General features: G+C 42.5%; 1 protein-coding gene across 3 annotated transcripts in view; it reads right to left on the reverse strand.

The window, feature by feature from the left end:
• Window positions 1-21588, reverse strand: part of KDM1A (lysine demethylase 1A) — a 30746-nt gene extending 9158 nt beyond the window's left edge. The window contains exons 1-13 of one of the 3 annotated variants that reach the window (XM_090123904.1): window positions 21517-21573; window positions 21270-21348; window positions 18398-18563; window positions 13681-13740; window positions 10066-10199; window positions 7742-7820; window positions 6986-7078; window positions 6038-6144; window positions 4102-4183; window positions 3689-3783; window positions 1910-2052; window positions 1296-1386; window positions 226-360 (exon numbers count right to left, since the gene is read on the reverse strand). In XM_090123904.1, coding sequence (XP_089980030.1) covers window positions 226-360; window positions 1296-1386; window positions 1910-2052; window positions 3689-3783; window positions 4102-4183; window positions 6038-6144; window positions 6986-7078; window positions 7742-7820; window positions 10066-10199; window positions 13681-13740; window positions 18398-18563; window positions 21270-21348; window positions 21517-21542 — 1290 coding nt within the window. In that variant the 5' untranslated portion in view covers window positions 21543-21573. Of the gene's footprint in view, window positions 1-225; window positions 361-1295; window positions 1387-1909; window positions 2053-3688; window positions 3784-4101; window positions 4184-6037; window positions 6145-6985; window positions 7079-7741; window positions 7821-10065; window positions 10200-13680; window positions 13741-18397; window positions 18564-21269 lie in introns of all 3 variants that reach the window. The other 2 variants (XM_031595049.2, XM_031595050.2) reach the window with 2 other exon arrangements.

The raw sequence follows: 21588 nt of genomic DNA on the forward strand, positions 1-21588 counted from the left end.
TAGCTAAATCTAAACCTTCAACATGTTAATATTCTCCATCTTAACTGAGGTATTAAATACAGCCTTATCATTAACTTATTAACCCAGAGTTACAATCTTTCACATTCTGAGAGAGTGTTAGAACTGAGTGAGAGTTGTGGAAACATTTAGATGAGATTATTTTACTTGGCAGGGGAAGTTTTCAGAGATCATTGAATTGAGTGTTGCATGTATGCCATCCATTACCTTGCAAAGCGCAGTCAGATCTCTGTGTTTACTCTTTACAAGGAACTCTGCTGTAATATCCCGAGGTGGCTTCACTTCTGATGCTTCCTTATACTGCTGATGGAGCTCTTTAATCTTCTCTTTCAAATTTACCATCTTTTTGAGATGAAGTAGGAAAAAGAAAGAAACGGAAGTTGATAGATTTCATGAGTTACTGTCTAAAATGGATATTCACCTCCAACTATACCACTGCCCCAAAGAGATTTTCAGACATTACTTACATTCAATTCTACATCCACAAATCACAATAAATATCACCAACTCCAGAAGAACATGGCTTAACCACAACATCAGTGATTTCTGACTAAACACCTTGCTAATGAAAAAATAAGAATCAGCTGTCCTCAGCCATATCTTCATTTGAGAAACTGTGGAGATCTAAAGATTCCACCTACCACAACTAAGTGGGACTCCAGAGACAGCCTGGAACACTGCTCCTACTCTACAAATCATAGATTTGATTATCCTTTCCTCCAAACTCAACATTCAAAGGCTTTTCACAATTACACGGCCATTGCTGTTCCCTCTCTAACAACTCCAACAAAAGCTATGACATAACACTGGTTAATGATGTGTTCTCTCTTTCTTTTCCTAGATTCATGTTTTACCTCTTCTACCTATTCCCCTGCACTTCTATTTGTACATTTGGGACAAAGTTCTCTTACAGAAAAGAGAAAGAAAACCTACTCAACTTGTATGATAGCTTTCAAATTCTTTTAAAAGAATCTTCTGCACTACTGCTAATGTTTTTTGATATTAAAAAATCACGTACTTTCCCTAATTATTTCTGAAGTTGTTTTTGAAGGTTAGAAAAGCAGCATGAATAAAAATAAAAATAAATATAAATAAAATTAAAAAAAATAGCTCTTTAGGCCTCATTTGTCATAGCAGTGATACCTGGCAAGACTTAGAACAGCTGGCTTTTTTAAGAACAGTATTAATAGTAACTGTTTCATGCTGTTGTTTGGGTTTTCTTTGGAGAAACAGTGGTAACTTCCTGTTCTAAACATCATCACTGGACAGAATCTGACCTTGTTAAGAAGATCTTTCAATTCCTCCTGTGTTTTCACAATTTTTTTCCAGTGTTCAATCTGCTCATCCTTCACGTGTTTCTCCTGCAATCTGGAAGAGGTAACAAGAGTCAGCTTAGTATAAAATCCTAGCAGTATTGAAAAAGCTCATTATTATAATCTAGATGTAATGCATAAAAGCATACATGATATTTTAAGAAAACACTCATGATTTTTCTTGTTGCTGGATACAAGTTTCTGTAAATGAAGAACACCTGACCAGCTGAAATACAAGCCTGACGTTATCTAGCATTATTAAAAGGTCTATTACAAGTGCCATTACCTTTCCAGTAGAATAAGTGGACAGTAAGTACACCCCCCTGCACATCAAGTTAATTATCCATTATCAGTTACTGTAGCAGTGACCTTCAGGAAGCATTCAAGAAAAGACTTGAAAGTTTGCTACTTTAGATGTCTTTGGCATATTCTGCTTCAATAAATAGGAAATACAAGAAGCACAAACAAGAAGCTAAACCATCCATTGAGTGTGCAATGCTTACCCTAGGAGCATCATAACCTATTTTTTAGTCCTCCATAAAATACAAAATTTTATGATGAAGAGTGAAGCCACTTACTGTATGACAACCTCCAGAGCCTGACCTAGGGAGACAGGCTTATTATTGAGAACATTAAAATCCAGCTGATGACTGAGGTAAGAAGTGGCTTCCAACAGACGATTGAATTCTTGCTCCACCATTTCATCTTTCTCTTTTGGAACCTACAAACCAAAAGGACAAACTTTGTTCTTAATATTCTATTCACAAATAAAAGAAAATCTAGGTCACCATAGCTCTGAGCTTCAGAAATACAATACTGGAGTGGCAGAGAGAAAATTTTAGAAGACTACCTTTCCCAGTACAGTCTGACCTTATGACACCTCATAATTAACATTCAAACTGCTACCATTTCTCCAATCAATGCTAGTCAGAACTTGGCATGCTTCCACAGAACACATCTCAGTGAAAAGCAAATAAAGGACTTGCTATTATTGAGCAAAATAGACCTTCCAGAGGCACAGGGGAGCAAGATTCCACTGAACAGTTAGATTCCATAACACTTGTTCTGAATGAGGAGCTGTAAGATAACTCTCCTGAACTCTGAAATACCAAGAAGCTGCTGATAATCACCATGATCCCATTCAACATCTTCATTAGTGACAGGGTAGAGCATGCCCTCAGTAATTTCACAGATAATACAAAGCTGAGAAGAGTGGCTGATACCCTATTATGGTCCTGCTGCCATCCACAGGGACTCTGACAGGCTGACAGGGAACCTCAGGACATTCAGCAAGGAGAAGCTGAAGTCCCACACCTGGGGAGGACCAACTCCAGGTATTAGGGCATGCTATGAGCCAACCAGCTGGGAAGCAGCTTTGCAGAAAAGGACCCAAGAATCCTGGCAAACAGCAAGGTGAACATGAGTTAGCAATACAATGCAACACATTTAAAAGTATGTAACCTGGGATACATTGGCAAAACGTTGCCAGTAGGTCAAAGGAAGTGATCCTTCCCTCTACTGAGCACTGGTAAGGCCTCACTGGGAGATACCATGTCCAGCTCTGGATCTCCCTGAACAAGGGTGCTGCTGGAAAGCGAGCAATGAAAGGCCAAGATGAGTGAGGGACTGGAGCATCTCTCCTGTGAAGAATGGCTGAGGAAGCCAGGACAGTTCAGTCTGGAGAAGAGGCTCAGGGGAGGATTCTGTTGATAATAATAAATACCTGAAGGGAGGGTGCAAAGAGGACAGAACCAAGTTCTTGTCAATGGTAGCCAGTGCCAGGACAAGAGGCAACGGGCACAAAGTGCAACATGAGAGGTTCTGTTGAGCATCAGGAAACACTTCTGTGCCATGCAGGTGAGCGAGTAATGCAACATCGTCCAGAGAAGGTGTGAAGTCTCCTCCTTGGAGACATTCAAAAGCTGTCTGGACATTCCTGGGCAAGCAGCTTTGGGTGTCTCTGCTGGGACCGGAGGGGCTGGGCCAGATGGCCTGGAGAGGTCCCATCCAAGCTTAACCATGCTGTGACTGTGCAAAGGGAAAGCCTCAGCACAGCAGGCAATTCTTTCAAGAAGGGAGTGAGGTGTCAACTGTCTGAGGAAAAAAATCAGTTACTTTGGGAGGAACAAACAGGAGCTTAGCTTCCATACAAGATCTGAAGTCTCAAATAAAAATCTGTATGGAAGAAACAGGTTTTAGAAGAATGACTGCAGATAAGCCTGAAGTAGACAGGCATGTTCATTACTCCCTCCCTCTCTTCCTGGATGCTGCCTTGTGCTAGATCAGTAGGCTGATAACAAATACACTGGAGATACTATTTATTTTTAAAAGATTTATGAAACCAGCATCAGACTTACAGCTTGTCCATTTGCTTCATACAGTGGGCACTTCTGTTTGATCTTAGCCAACTCCATGTTCACTTGTTTGCTGACCACAGCCATGGGATTTCCTCCTGGAAAACATTTTTTGGAGTTAGAGTACTCCTGAGATGTCTATCTGCAATTAAATAAGGATTTCACAGTAAAAGCTATTTTAGAGACAAAAAAAAAAGCTTCCACAGCTACACATTAACTTCAGGAGCTTCTGAAGATTATGAAAATCCACTCACAAAATGGTAACTATTGAAGAGGCCAAACCAGAACATCTCATTCTTAATAATCAAACACACACAATTACTTTGGCTAGGATAGGGAACGGTGTAAAGCCTATTTTTAATATGGTGACCTGCAACTTTCTCTCCCCCAATTCCTTCTTATTTCATAATACTCACCAAGTCCTGTTACCACCATTGCTCCCAAATCAGCTACGTAGTTCCCTTTACGAAAGGTAGCAACTCTTCCTCCCACTCGGTCCTTTTAAAAGCACAACAGATTACAGCTCTGGTAACATTCAGCATCACATCTTACTTAAAAGTCATCACAAACTTGACATAACATAAGTTCAGCATTCTCACAGGCAAAGGTTCAGTGAACAGAACGTAGATTCCTTTTTGTAAAGAAGTTCTGCAAATTAATTTTGGCAAATAATTCACCTAAATTAAAGGATAAAACATTAAAATTGCATTAATTAAAAGGAAGCCCACGTAGATTTGGACAAATTTAGCTGCACCTACAGTAGGACTCACTGTGACTGTAAAAAAAATCCTTCATTGCAAACAGGCAGATTACATTATGTTTTACATTATATATTGCCTCCTACTACTTTCTACCACAACAACTCCAATACTGCAAACAATTTGTGTGTGCTTAAGAGAAATAATTTTAGTATTAGAAGAGGCCATCGGACAATTTTTCATTTATTCTCTTCTATAGCAGACACAGCTATAAACCCAGAAGACAACCACAAATCAGCAGCCCACATTGCAAATGGGGGAAAAAGGCTTTGATTCTTGATATGTTAACTTAAGAATGACAATTCTCTTCCTGCCATATTAAACATAGGAGAGGGAAAAACAAACAAAGAAACCAAAAGAAAACCATAATTAAAAAATCCCCTTTCCTATTCCCAGTGCAGCTAGCAGGATGCTACCCAAGAGAAAGGTCAATGAACATGGTGCAAATATCCCATGCTACTAATTCATATAGCACTGTATATTTTGGTTTTTCAACACCCAACCAGAAATTCAGAAGTGTGTAAACACTACTAATAACCTAACAGCTGCAGAAAGTGACTGGACACAAAGAAGCTACACCTGAGTCACTGAAGTCATAATGCAAGAAACCACCAGGCAGCATTAAACAGCCCCACAGCACCTCTCAGGACAGGCAGCACAAAGGAAGGTCTGAAGCATTACTCCAATAAAGAAAACCTCACATGCACTCTGTGCTAAGAGTGTCAGAAGCACATCTACATACAGCTTAATTTGTTTCATTTAAGATTAGCATCAAGCTGTTTCCAAGTGTTTAAGTCAGATGGAAAAATGATTTTCAATTTCAAATTAAGGAGATTCTATTTACAACTGCTTAAAAAAAAAAAAAGAAGTGTTTGTTATTGAAGGAATGTTCATGTTGTTCATGCACCAGGACAATTGCATAATCATAGAATGGCTTGGCCTGAAAAGGACCACAATGCTCATCCAGTTCCAACCCCCTGCTATGTGCAGGGTCGCCAACCACCAGACCAGGCTGCCCAGAGCCACATCCAGCCTGGCCTTGATTGCCTCCAGGGATGGAGCATCCACAAACTCCTTGGGCAACCTATTCCAGTGCATCACCACCCTCCGTGAAATTGAGCTCTATATAGCCTTACAATATACGATGCCTTAAGCACATGGTAATAAACAAGGAAAGATTAATGCAGAATACAAAAAAGCAAAAAAAATCTTGCCTGACTACACACTGCAATTCCAGACAATGATTCTGACCTACGTGCAAGCTCTTGAGATGCAGACTTGCATTCTACTTTCCAGTATATTAGTTCTTAATCACTAAATACCTATTTTTAATCACCAAATGAAGATTCCAGGCATTACTGGTGGTGAGCACCTCATTGTGCACACCTCCCTGACAAAGCATTCATCCATTCCCAGTGAGAGCAGATATTGCTCCCAGTGAGACAAGATCAGAACTCCAACACACCCCAGCTGGCTGCCAAGTGCACCCACCTCTGGGCACACGGCAGAGATGCTTCCAGTCACTGCGTCAAGTGCACCAATGCCTTCCTGCTTATGATTCAGTATCAAAGTAAAACAGCACAAAAATTCATACCCTGGCTTCCAGAACTGTGACATCCATCCCAAAACTCTGCAACTGGCGAGCTGCTGCCAACCCAGACACACCAGAACCAATGATGATCACCTTCCCAGTCTTCTTGGCTAAACAAAGGAAAAAAAAAAAAAGTTATAGTAGGATGTGGAAGTGAACCACAACGTGAACAGTCGTGTCTCAGATACCACAAATGAAAAACAGCTTCCTTCTCATCACCAGTTCAGACAACACAAACTTCTTACAATTAACCACAAAGAGAAAACTGAAGTATGTATGCATGTAATAAGGTAACAGCAAAACAAAACAAATATATTCTTAATGAGAATGAAGATTTGGCCAACAGTTTACCTATGAAGGAAGGAAAAGAATTCCTCTAGAGGGAAATTACTTGAAGAATCTGATTCTTATTAATTACAGTGATACAATGTATCACAGTTTGATTTCCTCCAGACACAAACGAATAAAACCTGGAAAGCTTTGGAGCTGGATCAGTACTCACCAGCATCTTTCACTCATCCCTTATAATACACGAACACTTACTCATGGTTAAGACTTGAGAAGTTTCTGATGATTAAAGTCAGTTATCACTGGATCAATAAAACTTCATACAACTACTGTTATGTTAGATGTGAGGTACAGTTGACATAAAATCCCTTTTAATGAGGGTACATTTCCTCTGTGATCATCTCCCATCAGTCATTAATTAGGAACCTGTCAACTTCCACTACGCTTTCTGCAAGTTTCATTCTGCAGCCACTGCTTTACAAAGATTTTGCCCTGTTAATAGTGCTTAACTTGATGCACCAATGGCTTTCCAGACTTACTACTGTCAAAATACCAGAATCCTAAAAATAATAAAGGTGCTCCAAGATTTGCCCTAATAAATTGTAGAATAATAAACAGAGAAAAAGAAACCCTGCATCCAGAAACAGCTTTCAAGTTCCTTACTTGGAAGAGGCTTCACTCTCTTGTAGATACCAAAGTTGATCAGCCCATGCCGCTCCAGATAGCTGTGCACCCTGTGAACCAGCACCGTATCACCTGCAAAATTGTCATGATTTTAAGTTATTCTGTATGTTCAGCAGCACAGAACTAACAGCATTCACTGCTGCTCTACTGAGAAATACACCATCCTGAAGTACATATCTGGAAACCACAAACTGTTTTCCATGCTGTACAGCAACCACAAATGTTGCCTGAAAAGTAGTACAGAACATAAAATCCTTCTATTTATCTCTTCCATTTATGTAGCATAGGACACCACCTCAACTGAAATTTAGCAAGCAGTAACTCCTTGCTCTTGTACTGCCTTCTTTTGTTATGGCCACTGACTTATGCAACCTGCTTAAAGCTCACAAATGAGAAACTCTCAGACCTTCAAATCCCCATGAAGTTGTAGCAAACCTTAAAAGCTGCAGGTGAATTCACTTGCAAGAAACTTCTTTACCAACTCATCTACTTACCAACTTATGTGAATTTTGCTATAGATAGATTTCTTTACTAAGGGAACAAACTCTTATCAACTCATAACATGAGCATGCTGCAATATGCTGCTTTGTACCTGAATGTTCATCAAGCAATCACTCTACACTAACAGAAGGACTTATCTGAAGTCCTCTCTTGATTTGGAAAAGCTTTTTCCCAAAACTGAAAAACAGCAACACTACATAAAATATGGTTTTGGCAGGAAAAGGCTTGACTTACTATTGTAAGGTGCTTCTAATTGCTGGATAGTTGCCTCAAACGTCAGCTGAATCTTTGGGTTATCCAACCAGAGCTGCAGCTGTTAAACAGTAAGACACATTATTAAGCAATACAACGGAGGTGTTTTCCATGTGTTTGTAACCAAATACTGATAGGAGAGTAAATGCTGTAATAGTCACTCTCTGCAGTGCTGCATCTATTACAAGAAACCTCACCTTCTAGAATTCTTTAATGAACAATACAATCCATTTTACTCTCCTATACCATTTAAAGCACATGTCAATGCATCAAATTAGTGACCTCCTAATCACACATAAAAGAAAACATACATGGAAAGATTGCTTATATACAGCTTGCGTGGCAAATACAAAGTGCCATATTTTAACTAGGCATACATCTGAGCCCACATCTGACTTTACTGCATCAAATTTTACATGGCCTTTGTAAAGGCAATAGAAGTAATTGCTATTTAATGAAGTCTATTAATCACCTAACCCATCTTTACTAAGACCATACCCATGGAATACGCTGACCATGTACACACAGGGAGTAGAACAGAATGGGTGAAAGGGACCTAAAGATAATTGAGTCCAATTGTCTGAGCTGCAGGGCTGACCAAAAGTAAAAGCCTGCATTAAAAGGCATTATCCACATTTAGAAGAGTCACACACTCCAAAAACAAAGCTGAGTTTATATATAGCATTTTGCTGTGCAATGTGTAGCTCACACAGCATATCCACACCATTTTACATTCCAAAACCAGTGATTTCCTTGTGTATTTCTTTGGGGTTTTCTCTACAATTACACAACTGAAATGTCTCAGCTCCTCACTGGTAACATACAGTGGATATCACACAAGCATGACAAAGAGGAAAGAATTTACATATAACTCAGGAGGCCAACTGAGGCAAATTCACCTTCAGCATATTCTGCTTATTTCCAAGTAATTTTTAACATCCTTTTTGATCATGGAACAAACCACTTCATAGTGCTACATGTCATTTCTATACCATTCAATTCTAAGATTTCATTCTCAGCTGGAAGAATTCAAAGCCAATAATCTGTTTTTCCATGTCAATCTCTATGTACGTATACATACAATTACTTTACTTATCCACATTAGTTTACTGTTACTTCAAATGAATTTCAACTGCATTACTCCTAAGAGCCTTCAGCATGTTTTTGAAGCTGCTCCTAGTTTTACTATCAAGAATAACTTACTATGTGCTTGGAATCTCCTTAAAAGTTCACTTTAGAAAGGCCACTTTCTTATGGAGCCCTTCAGAGAAATCAGACAGATCTTAAAGATGATGTCCCCTTGTAAAAGCTACTGTGTTTCCAGATTCATTCAATTCTTGTTTTCATTGGGAATAACAAACTCACTCATCTAACTCCTGGTGTCTTCAATATTTTCAGCATCCTTGGTGCTGTGCCAGCTCTCAGCATGAGGATGCACAACTGGATTTCTACTGTCACCCACTTGATCTGCTGTTCTACAACCTCTGCTATCCCAGGCAGGGAAGATCCACTCAAACCCTCTTTAGAAAGGAAATCCTGTCTAGGAAGTTCCCTAAGCACTTCTGCTGCTCCCTTTGTCCTTTCATTATCTGCCCACATTAAAAACATAACTCTGAAAAACACAGTACTACCATTCAAGTTTTGTTCAGGTTTAAATCCCAAATGAATGAATTCCCCAATGAATTATTAAAATCTTACCCCTTCCTTTAGCATTTTTAAGTTGCATGGAAGTTCTGAATTGGGCAGAGATGCTACAAACATTCAGAAGCAAACTTAGTTTTTCAATGGAGCAATTTCTTTTTTATGAAATTGAGCCAGAATAAGTATTCAGAGAATAAACCACATGACTGAGGATGTCTATATGCAGCAACTGAACATTAAGTAAAAAGCAACACAAGCTAAGAGTTTTTGTCTTATTCTATGCAATAATATATCATGTTTTCAAGTGTTGTACATAAATAGTTTTAATCTGTATGCTAATATTAGAATATGTGTACCAATTTTCTACTTGTTTCCTTTATAAAGTTGTATTGGCAGAATCATCATAGTTTTGAGGTTGTTAATGACTTTTGAATGCTGCAGATATGCCACAGATTGTTACACAGCTTCAGAGCACAGCTTTAATCAAGAACGAGGTAATTTGTTCCTTAGAGCACGACAGGATGCAAGAAAGGAAACACCACCATCACAAAAGCAAAGATCTACTACTAATGATATGACACAGTAACCACCAAAACTGGTTGCAAGATACTCTGGTACAAAAGTGGCCTACATCTTTGTGATCAATACTGTTACAATACACTTACGGTGCGGTTCCTGATGTACAGAAACACCTTCTGAGTCTGCTGTGGCCCACTGATTATATCAGGGAAGCAGGCAGCTTCTTGAGATGTCATACGGTCATGTGGAAGTCTACTCTGGAAAGCTGCACCCTCCACACCTACAATAAAAAAACAAATTGTCTACAAGCACTGCAATGGAACTGCTACAGGAATGTTTTTGGCCCTGCACTTCCTAGTGAATGCACCTGGAGCAGCCACAAAGTGACACAGTGGCTAATTTCAAGACAGGCTTTTGCTTACTCTTTTTCTTTATTTCTGGAAGGCATGCAGCTTTCCAAGTCAACAGTTCTTTGAATTACAGGCATCATCTGGGGCTAACAAAAAAGCTGCACTACTGCAAAAAGCAATTTGAGCAATAAAGAGGGCAGAACACAAATCCAGCAGAACATCTGTAGATCACAACTGCTTCAGGTGCTGCCCTCCATCCGAGCAGCTCCCACTTTGTCAGAGTATGAGAAACACTTTGGAGCCATTCCAAACCAAAAGGCCCACGCCATATGAGCACAATGGCCCTCTCACCTGCTTTCCAAGGGTGACATTTGCACTGAGCTTCTCCTCCTCGAGGTAGAGGACTCTGCCTTAGCTTCTTCTTTTCCATTTTTACATACCCATAATATGCACTGCAGTGAAATGCAATCCTACTTACAGCACTCCGACACCACCTCCCTAGCTCATGTACAGCAGATTTGGGTCTCTTCCTTAGAAAGGCTCCGTGTGTAAAAGAGCAATTTTAAACAGGAGATATTGGGAAGACTTTGTTCATAAAGGCACCCAGATACCTACAGGGAACTTCTCGTGCAGCTATGTGCCCCACATGCCTCAACCTCATTAGGACATTATTATATAAAGCAGCAAACCAAGGCACAGCTGTGGGAAATGCTACAGCACAAAGGGAGTGCAGAGAGGGAACCCTGCAGGCATGGCAAGGAGAACAAAATGCTGAGATGTCAAATATGAGCACTATGAACCTCAGATGTCCTAGGAGCTGGCTTGAGAATAAGACAGAAGTGAGGTCTCAAAAGATACATAGCAATACACCCCAAGGGGGGAAGAACATGGGTAACGCAGCAAGGTTAAGACTATGTGCTGAAAGTGGAATTGGTCAAAATTGTAATGAGTATCAAAAAATGTATAAGCTTGCAGTATGTGTTCCACTAACAAAGATGCTTCTTTTTGAGCCTGAAGTCCACATGCACGTGGTGCTGTCCTGGGGGAAAGCAGGAATTTTCTTTGTTCTGGTGCAGCCATGCACAGCTTCCAAGCACTTCTTACAAGAAAAAAATTAAGGAAGAGAATGGTTGTGAAAAAAAATAAAATAAATCCATTCATAAGCAAAGATTAGAAGACCTATCTGTGTGATGGGCAACAGGAAAGAAAACTCTCTGATCACTTCCAAGAAATTGCAAGAGGAAATTAAAACCAGAGTCTATAGAGCTCTGCAAGGAAGTAAAGTGGAATTAATACTAGGAAACACTGAGACACCAATAATGCTTCTGGACAGCAATGGTCTGCCATTGGGAAGAAACACAGCAGAGCTAGCTTCATCTCCTCCAGTAACACACAGCTCTGGGCCCTTCAGCTGTCTGTCACTCCAACCCTGTACCAAACACACTACAAATGGACATCTACAAATGCACATGTGCTGAACCCCGTGCTCCCTACCATGACACAAACCGAAGTCACAGCTCTGACAGCACCATGCAGGATGGCACAGCTCCATGCTGAGCACTGGCAGAGGCTCAGCAGCACAACAGCACAGATTGGCCACAGACTGAGAACCACCCAGCTCAAAAGATACATAGCAATACACCCCAAGGGGGGAAGAACGTGGGTAATGCGAGCCTCTACGAGCTGGTGCTGAAGTGAGTGGGCATTCCCAGGGTACTTTTTAGGAAACACTGCCTGCCATGCAGTGACAGCCAGCAGAGAACTCCAAAGTACAGGTTTTACAAGCAATATGGCAGTTTTTTTGAGCAGCTTTGTGTTTGTAACTGAAACACCAGAGAAACTCCTGCTCAAGACAGCCTCAGGAAGAGCCCCACGGTGGTTCCTCTGCTGTTTGTATTTATTAAGGCCACAGCTTTTACAACCCAAACTTTAAAACCATCCAGATGAGCACTGCTATATTTTATACTACCAAAAAAAAAAAAAAGCCACAAGATTTGACATCACAATTTAGAAACAGCCAAGGTACTATTGGTGAAGTGATATGCTTGGTTGGGTTTTTTTTTTTGTTTGTTTGCTTGGGTTTTTTTAGTCAACCATCAGATCTTAAAAAAATGAAACGTCCTCAAGTTTCCCTTGGCAGTGACACAGCTCAAAGGCAAATCACCCTGCTGTATTATTTTGCATGGTAAAGGAAAGAGAAGCTCAGAACTGCACATTGCTCTCTCTGGGGCACGCCACTTCTCACAGAATGCAGAAATGTCTCTTCCTGGACTGCTATCTCCTCTTCACACACATTCACACGCACACACCACTTCCTGACATTCCATACCAGCAAGCAGTGTGCCCAAGTTTTAATTATCTTTATCCCCACAGAAGGGATGCTGAGGGCCGCTGCTCATTTAAAGACTTACTGACACATCTGCAGATGAATGACACTCCAAGGGGAAGTCACTTAGTTAAGGGATCAGCTCACTGCCACAGCACACCCTCAAGCATGTATGTAATGCAAATCATGCAGAACTTCCCAACACTCAATGCCTACCTCAGTAAGCAATGCATCCTCCAGTCCACAGTCTACAACATTCAGAAATTCTGCATGAGTGGTGTAAAGCAAAACACAGCTACACTTCTTTATATAGAAACAGCAAGGATGCACGCTCAGACAAAGATCCTGAATTTGTATTTGCTTCAAAGAGCAACGTGAAGGTCCAGAATAAGGTTCTGGAGCTTTTGACTCCATTGCTTACAACCCTAATCCTCACACCTCATGTGAGGGTGAAAGCTGCAGAGTCAGAGGAAGATTTTCAGTAGCACTCAAAGGACTTAAAGTGAAGACATCAATTCTGTGAATTAAACAGCAAATGCATGCTGCTTGCATCAGTGCTTGAACCAGATTTGAGTGTGACCAGCCACCAAGTCCACTGAAAAGCAGACTCCTGATGTCCACAACAGATGGATCTCCTGGGCTAACCACTGGGACACATCTCAAACTCAACCCCTTAAAAAAAAAAAAAGAGACAAAAAAGACACGCTATGTTTCTTCAGCAAATGAGATAAAGGTCTACTTGTGCTGAAGCTCAGGGCTTCCCATGCCATTTTAACTGGGAAAAACTGGCTATATAAGAATGATCTTTTTGCATTTTTTGAATCCTCTGAACATGGAGAGGAAAGGAGGGATGAGAGATCGGCCTGAGACATTTCAACATAGGTTAGTATCCTTTTCTGGAGGTGGTACAGACCTCAAGTGCTTTTTGAAAATACCCTTCGCTTTCTTTTTTAAAAAACAGGTGGGTACACAACTCCTGCACCTCGCTACGTTTGGGACACCCACACCCATGCGCACTTGCAAGCATCGCTCCCTAGCTTGGCGGCTCTTGCTCCTAAGTGGCAAGCATCAAACGCCACCCTCACCTGATGCTTGGCCGTCTCCATACCCTCCAGAATTGTCGTCTTGAAGTCCTCCTGCTTGCCCTGTGGAAGGAAAGAGGAGAACTCAGGGACCTTACTCCATAAGTTAAACCATACTGGACATAAAGGCCCGGCAGTTGGCGTTGTAGGTATTAAATGTCACCAACTAACTAAACCCATTTTCTGAGAATCCCATCTCCTGGAACCTAGGTCCAGGGGCACCAAAGTCTGTGGTCTTCTAAGATGTTATCTGTGTTACTGGTTCCTTTACATCAGACTTGTCTGGGAAATAAAGAAGCACACAGTATGTAGCATTTCTAGTAGCTAAATACTTATGACCAACTTCATTAATGGCTAGGATTTGAATAATAAGATTACACTTCTTACTGCCAAGATCTGGTAGATGGATAGCATCAGAACCTTAAGAATTTGATAATCTTGCCCTTGAGACTCCTGAGCCTCTTCAGCCTCCTCATATAGACAGGGATAGCTTGAACCGTTCTTGAACCTCTTAGTTTGAACCTATAGTTCAAACCTCTAATTTGAACCTCTTTTTTTTAGAGAGCGCCTCCTTTTTTTGTGCTGTAAGCCTTTCCTTGAAGGTTGATGAAAGGAACTTTACATGAAAGCTTCAGAACAATTATCTTGGCTTCAGAGCCCCTGATAACCAACAGTGCTCTAACAAACTAACCAACCTCTGAAGCCAAGCACATGCCAGTACTGCTGAACCACAGTTTGCCAACATCACCAATATCCAGCACTCAAAGATAGCGAGCTGTCAATGGATCCAGAGCTGGAAACATGAGGAAAGTAGAAGCACTCATCTAAAAGACTGGAAGAAGTTTCAAAATTACATTAGGACTACACAGAATAGGACTACAACCCAAATGGGAACAGAGTATTTCTAAAACAGAGATGAGTACAGCTGCAATGTCTACAGGAACAAAGCCAGTATCAGTTACCTTCCTACACACTGCTAACCTTCAGAGGAGAAGCCAGCTCCAAGTCCAACTCATAAACAATCTTCAAATATTGGTCTAAAATCATCACCTCTGGAGAACAGGAAAACACAGCAGGACTGCTGAGAGCTGCTGGGCTACGAACACCTGTATGAATGCTGCTTCAAGGCAAGTGCTTCAGCAGTCAGCAAGCCAGGTGTTCTCTGGAGCCCAAACCTCCACTGACTCAAATGGAATGGGCACTTCCTACAGTTTAAGAATTTCATTGGAGTTAATGAACCAAATGTTTTCATATTTTGATAATTCAGATGAATACCTACAATGCCATAACACTGGACATCTACAAATAAAACTAAAATAGTTACAATAATTAAAAGTCTCAACATAACTCGGAAATTCCTCACTCACTGAGTACACTGAGTGTCTCAATTTCAATAGTGGACTCCAAATCTTAATAAGCTTTAAAAAGACTGCCTGCCATATTGCTCAATATGGCTCTGACACAAGAAGGACATTTTCATGCAGTTACAGCAGTGGAGAAAAAGTACTTTTATATCATCAGCCCACTAACAGGAAAGTTCAGAGATAAACAAGAGAGACTGAGACAAACATTTGTGTTCTGACTGAAGTCCCAGTTTGGGATTATCTGGACAAACACATCTGCAGTAGCAGGAAAGAATTCCTAACTTCACTTGCATGAGAAGTACTTTATTTTGCAGGGAGCATCTTCCAACATTACAGGACCTGCTTCCACGCTAAGAAGAGAATATAACAAGTCAAACATCAACATTTGGAATATATCATAAGCCATAAATTTGCACTGAAAGTTACACTTGTGCCTTCAGTGGGTGAAGGAATTAGAAAAATGCTGACATCAGCCTGCAGCACCCACTATCCCTGAGTTAGCATGGACACTGAATAGAGGGGATGAAACTGCTCTTGGTTTCATTACAAAAAAGACAGTATTTATCATTTATTTATCATTTTTAATGTTAGGTCACTAAACATATTACTTGTTTTGATACAATTCTAAGCACTATGCAGAGTCTACATAGAGCAGTACTGAAACAAGGCACGCTAGGGCTCATATTCTCCCTCCTTCCCAGTGAGAAAGTCAGATCCCAGGTGCTAAGGAACAAAGCAGAAAGCAAACTGCTGATCCATCCAGCAAACTACTGCACTTGAACACAAACCGTGCAGGAGCAAAGTGCTGAGCTGGGTAAGGCAACAGCAGAACAGAGTGGGAGCTGAACAGGAATATGGTTTGCAAAGAAGCCTACTTCAAAAACTCATCCGATGCTTTAAAATAATGAATAGCAGCAAAGGATGACCAAAAATGAATACTGAGTTGAATGAGGAAACCAGATAATTTGGATGAAAAGGCAGAGAGAGCACTGTTAAGTCTGACTATTCATTTTACAGAAATCAGGACTGCACTGAATTGCACCATTTTTGGAAAGTAGCAGCCAGGCATGAGAACACTGCCAAGTGAGAATGCAACAGAGCTTATAAGGCAGGAGCACATAAAGGAGATTCAGGAAGGTATCAAAATGAAAATTTGATTTGGTGAAGGCCAACAAAAATGACCCTTACAGGGGAAAAACAAAAGCAGCAAGCTCCTGAATGCCAAAAGGGAGAGTAGCAAACAGGAACTCAAACGTCATCCAGCGCTGAAAGTTAATTGGGGAATTCTGTACTGTCAAATTATTTCTTCAAATAAAGAGAAGCAGACATTTTAAGAGAATTATCTTCTGTGAATGATGAAATACTGCTGTAACATTCAGCAACTTCTGCAGATCTGTACACCCACAACACCTCAAGTTCCCCACAGCTGAACACGTTAATGGAACCCAGCCCAAATTAGAGCAACATTTCACTGTGACCTGAAGTGCCACATTTCATTTCCTTTTAACATCACCTTTCTATCATTCCAGAGCAATGAAATGCCTCCTGTTACTTTTACACTTCTGTAAGACTGTACAATTTAGGCTTTTCTATGCAAAAAGCAATCATCTCAAACACTGCACACACGAAGGAAGCCGAGGTCTGCACTGCCACAAACACACAGTAACATGAAAGCTAACTTCCATATCTTCCCTAATTTTCATCATGTAATCCTGTGCTACCACTGATATCCTATTCTGATCAAAATACTGTATTTTTTGCTTCAAAGAAGAGAAAAAGAGAACAGCTCAGCCACGAGCACTGCTCCTACATGAGAACATACAGTGGACTCCACTCCTCTTCCTATCAGTGATGTTTGAATAACAAGTTTCAGAAAACTTCAACAGCCAATATAGACAAGTTGATGCTCTGGTGCCTGTGCTTCAGCAAATGAAGACAAGGACAGAAAGAGCCACTGATGTGCACACCTTCTGACCCTTTAAAAACACAGCAAGCCCAATTAGGAAGTGACAGCTGGAACGCTCTGCCTCCTTCCACCTGCTGACCCTACACCACACTATCATGCACCCCAGCAGGATTTCTGGGAAGAATATCATGTCCTGAGCAGACACAGCCTGCTGGAAAACTGCTTTTAGCTGAGTGACTGAACACAGAATGAGTGCTGGTACACAGAACCAGCTGCCTCTGCTTCTCCGTTTCCTCCTTTGATTCTGTCTTAAACCGAACTCAACAATCACTACTCTAGGCAGAAAATGGCACATGAGGAGTACATGGAAATTGTTTTAATATAATATCTCAAGAATTAAACCCAAAGTCTCAGCTAAATTAAATAGTAAATCTCATATCTGCTCAGTTGCACCTATTGTAAATCCTTTTTTTTTTTTTTTTTTTTTTTTTTTTTTTTACAGATCAGCTACAATGAGCATGGGGAGCTTTTTTCATCTTTGCAAGTATTTCAGTCATGCACATGAGTTGCAGCATTCCTGCATCTGGAGAGAGATTGCAGGGGCAATTTCTAACAGCTAAAACGCAATGCTGGCCTTTAATGCATTTCCTGACACGGTGAGTATCTCGAAACTGACATTTCTGTATGCACAGATCTGTCTGCCAAAAAGAAGTACATGAAGAGCAGCAGAGAAGGTGGCTAACCGTTATTCATGTCAGTAACTGACACCCCTAGGTTTCAGTTATTGTCTAAAATCACCAAACACAATGAGCTATGAACTCTCCAAAATGTGATTTTGTGGAATCTGCAGTGATACACCAACACGAGACAAAGCAGTGGCAGCTGTAAATTCAGTGTAAAGAATGGGAAGGGTACTGTTAACCCCGTGATTCTCAGTAGCTACTCCATGAAGAATGACCTTCCCAACACAAAGCAACACTCGACCTGGTAGAGGAGGGCACTGAAGTTCCAACAAACAGCATCCAAACAGAAATTAAGATCGGATTCATTGCTGAAAGCCATGAGAATCTCTGTGAATTAAGTGGGCTCTCCTGCACAGCAACCCCCCAGTACACCTCACCTCTTCTCTCTCAAGTAAGAATGGTGGTACACAAATAGGTACAGCAGCAAAAGGGAGAGAGCTGCTGCTCCAGTCCATATGCTTCCAAAGATGAGTCAGTAAGGACTACAAGGTTCTGGGATGAGAGGTTTAGCTTAGTTTAGAATACAATGGATGCACATCTCCACCAGGCTACTCCTACACGTTCTTACCCTCCTTTTCAGCAATCAAACAAGTGCAGAACAATCATTCAAAACCAGATGGGTTCTGTGATGCTGCATCTGGCCACCACTTATCTCTGGCAATAAAAGACTTGAACAGTGCTACAGGATAACACCTCTCCTCACTCACCAGATGGCTCTTCTGGCTCACTTTCATTCTCTTCTTCTGCAGGAGCAGGTGGAGGTGGAGGTGGCAGCTTCTTCTCTTTCTCAGCTTTAGCATTTCTCTCTTCTTCGGAGTAATACTCATCTTCTGAGAGATTTGCAAGGCTCTCATCCATCTCTCTATACTCTACCTGCAGAAAGTACAACACACTATCAACACATCGAAGCTGTCAAAGTCTCAATACTAAAACAAACACCAGCAAGCAACACAACCACTTCCAGGCTCGCAGAACAGGCCTGAGCTACCTCAGCCAGAATTATATCTCAGGCATCACATCATACAGGTCTTCAACAGCTCCACAAGTTCCACGTTTTCACCTGCACAATATAACCTGTCTTAGACACCCAAAAGTAGGAGCTTTCTCCTAATATTTAGCCCAAATTCTGTGTTTCTGTTAGGCCAGCATCATCATTTGACCTCTGCAGTTTACTTCCCTGTCTTCGGCTCCTTGTTAAACTCAGGGATGACAAACTGCAAGAGCCCAACCCACAACTCGGATTCATCTGCCCAGTTCTGCACTCCCTGCTGGATTCAGGCACCTCTCCATTCAGACTTCACAATGCACAAACTTAGAAGGATTAGAAGTGACCGTGGCACCATTCACACCTGCAAGTTCCCTAGAAACACTGTGGTCCCTTGAGACAACTTACAGAGCTAGAAGTAGTGACAAAGATAAAATATAATGCAAAACAAAATAACCCAGAATAACTGATAAGAGATATTCCAGTTCCACCTTGCCCCATCCCCAACATGAGGAACAAGGCAGATACAACCCCCACATCTCTTCAGCTGCTCTTCAGCACAAAGAAATCTTACCAGCTTCAGAAAAAAGCAGGGCCTAACTGAAAGGAACACAGGAATCTCAGGGGAAATAAAAGCATTTTTTCCAAAGTAGGAAAGTTCTGTATAGTGCTATTAAATTTCCCTGCCTATTGCTACTTGATTTCTACTGAAATAAAATCAAGTGCTTCTCAAAACAGGCAGTCAATAGAAAATGAAGAAGAAAGCAGCTGGTGTCCCCCCGACACCCTGCAGGTCAGCCCCTAGCACGTGACAACAAAAATAACTGCATTTTTGACCACAGAATGAGACACTTTTCACTTTTACCATCAGAGCTATGTCATTAAGGAGAGGCATTAATGGCCACAACTCAAAGCAGCACAAGAAGCCCTGCACACAGACAAGCAAATGTTCAGCAGAACACCAACCTGCACAGTTATTCACTCACTTTCAACTCTTAACACCCAATTCTGTCCAACACTATTGGTTTTTACACAGTTGAGTGAATGCAGCACTGCTAGATCTGTTGTGAGCTCCCATCCTAAGGTAACTCGCAGCAATCCCCCAGCATCACAGGTGTCTGAAACCAACAGAAAGCAGTTCTGCCCCAAAGCCCTCTGGCCTCTCCTCCTCCTTCAGCTCCTGCAGCACTCAGAATGCAGTCAAACCCAACAAAAAACATGCACAACAAAATCCAAGGTGTATTTATTAATCAGCCTGGATAACCTCCATTGATTTCACAGCACAAACACAGTGACTCAAGGCAGGGCCACCTGGTGTTAGTGGAAAGCAGTTCTGGGAACACCATGTTATATCTTCAGGGAATGGATACTGCCAACACAGAGAAACATCACCAAAATATACCCCAAACGGTGCAGTAATTCCTACCTGCTAACAAAGCAAGTAAAACACCCTGCAGTTGCATCAGAGTGACTCTATTTGACAGTTGTTATATACAAAAGGTTGGTGCTGCTTTCAGGGAACAGTCATGCAGGACACCACACCACTGCCATCACACAGCTCGGGGTCTCCAGAGGTCATGTCAGCTTCCATCTCAAGCATTACACACACCTGTGAGCTCCACAATCTTTCACAATGAGGTTTCCAAGTACAAGTGACTTAAAAAGAATACGTTCATTTGTGCTCAGAAGGAAATGATAGTTACTTAATGCAGGTTGTAGTTATCAGCAGCTGCTGGAGGCTCTTACATCTCCCAGCTTAATATTGCTGTCATTAAGGTTGGAAAAGCCCTGTAAGATCATCCAGCCCAACCCCATCCCCACCATGTCCACTGACTGCATCCCTCAGTGCCACAACTCCGTGGTTCTGGAACACCTCCAGGGATGGTGACCCCACCACCTCCATGGGCAGCTGTACCAGTGCATCACTGCTGTTTCAAAGAAGAAATTGTTTCTAATACCCAACCTGACCATCCCATGGTGCAACTTGAGGCCATCACCTCTCATCCCATCGCTATTACCAAAAGCAGAGGCTGATCCCCGCTTGCCACAACCTTCTTTCAGGCAGTTATAGAGAGCGATGCGGTCCCCCCAGAGCTCCTCTTCTCCAGACTGAACCATCCCATTCCCTCAGCTGCTCCCCAGCACTGTGCTTCAGACCCCTCACAGCTCTGTTCCCTTCTCTGCACACACTCCAGACCCTCCATATCTTTCTCACAGTGAGGGGCTCAAGGCTGAGCAGAGCACTGAAGTGCAGCTCCAGCACAGAGGGATGGTCACCTTCTGCTGGCTGCATTGTTGCTGACACAGCCAGGATGCTATAGGGCTCCTCGGCCCCCTGGGCACCCTGCTGGCTCACGTTTAGCCGAGTGTCACCAACACCCCCAGCCGCACCCCCACAGCACCGATCACCCCCCCACGCTCACACCGCAAATCAGGACACGCGCAGCACCGCCCCGCACACGAAACGAACCCCCAGAGGCCGCCCCGGCAGCCCGACGGCCGCAGCACGGCCCCGCTCGTCAGCATTCTCCCCCCCCTCCCCTCGCTCAGTGGGCTGGACCCGAAGCCCGCTCCGCCCCCCGGCCCGCCCCTACCTTGGCCCGCTTGCGGCGGCTGGTCCGGCGGCCCTCGGGGGTCTCTGCGATGCCGGTGGTTTCGCCGCCGGACGCGGGGGCGGCGGGCGGCTCGGACGCACCTCCCGGAGGCGAGGCCCGGGGCGGCTCCTTCTTACGAGGAGTGCGCTCCGCGGCCCCGCCGCTCTCAGCGGAGGAACCCAGCGCTCCTACGGCCGCGGACGGAGGCACCGGAGCCTCGGGCCCGCCCTCGCCGCCCGCCGCCTCCGCGGCCTTCTTACCCCCGGCCAGCATCGCCGCTGCCGCACCGCACAAAGGGACCGCGAGCGCGCACGGCGCC

This window comes from Phasianus colchicus, chromosome 24 (assembly GCF_987193195.1).
Source record: "Phasianus colchicus chromosome 24, bPhaCol1.hap1.1, whole genome shotgun sequence".
Lineage (NCBI taxonomy): Eukaryota > Metazoa > Chordata > Aves > Galliformes > Phasianidae > Phasianus > Phasianus colchicus.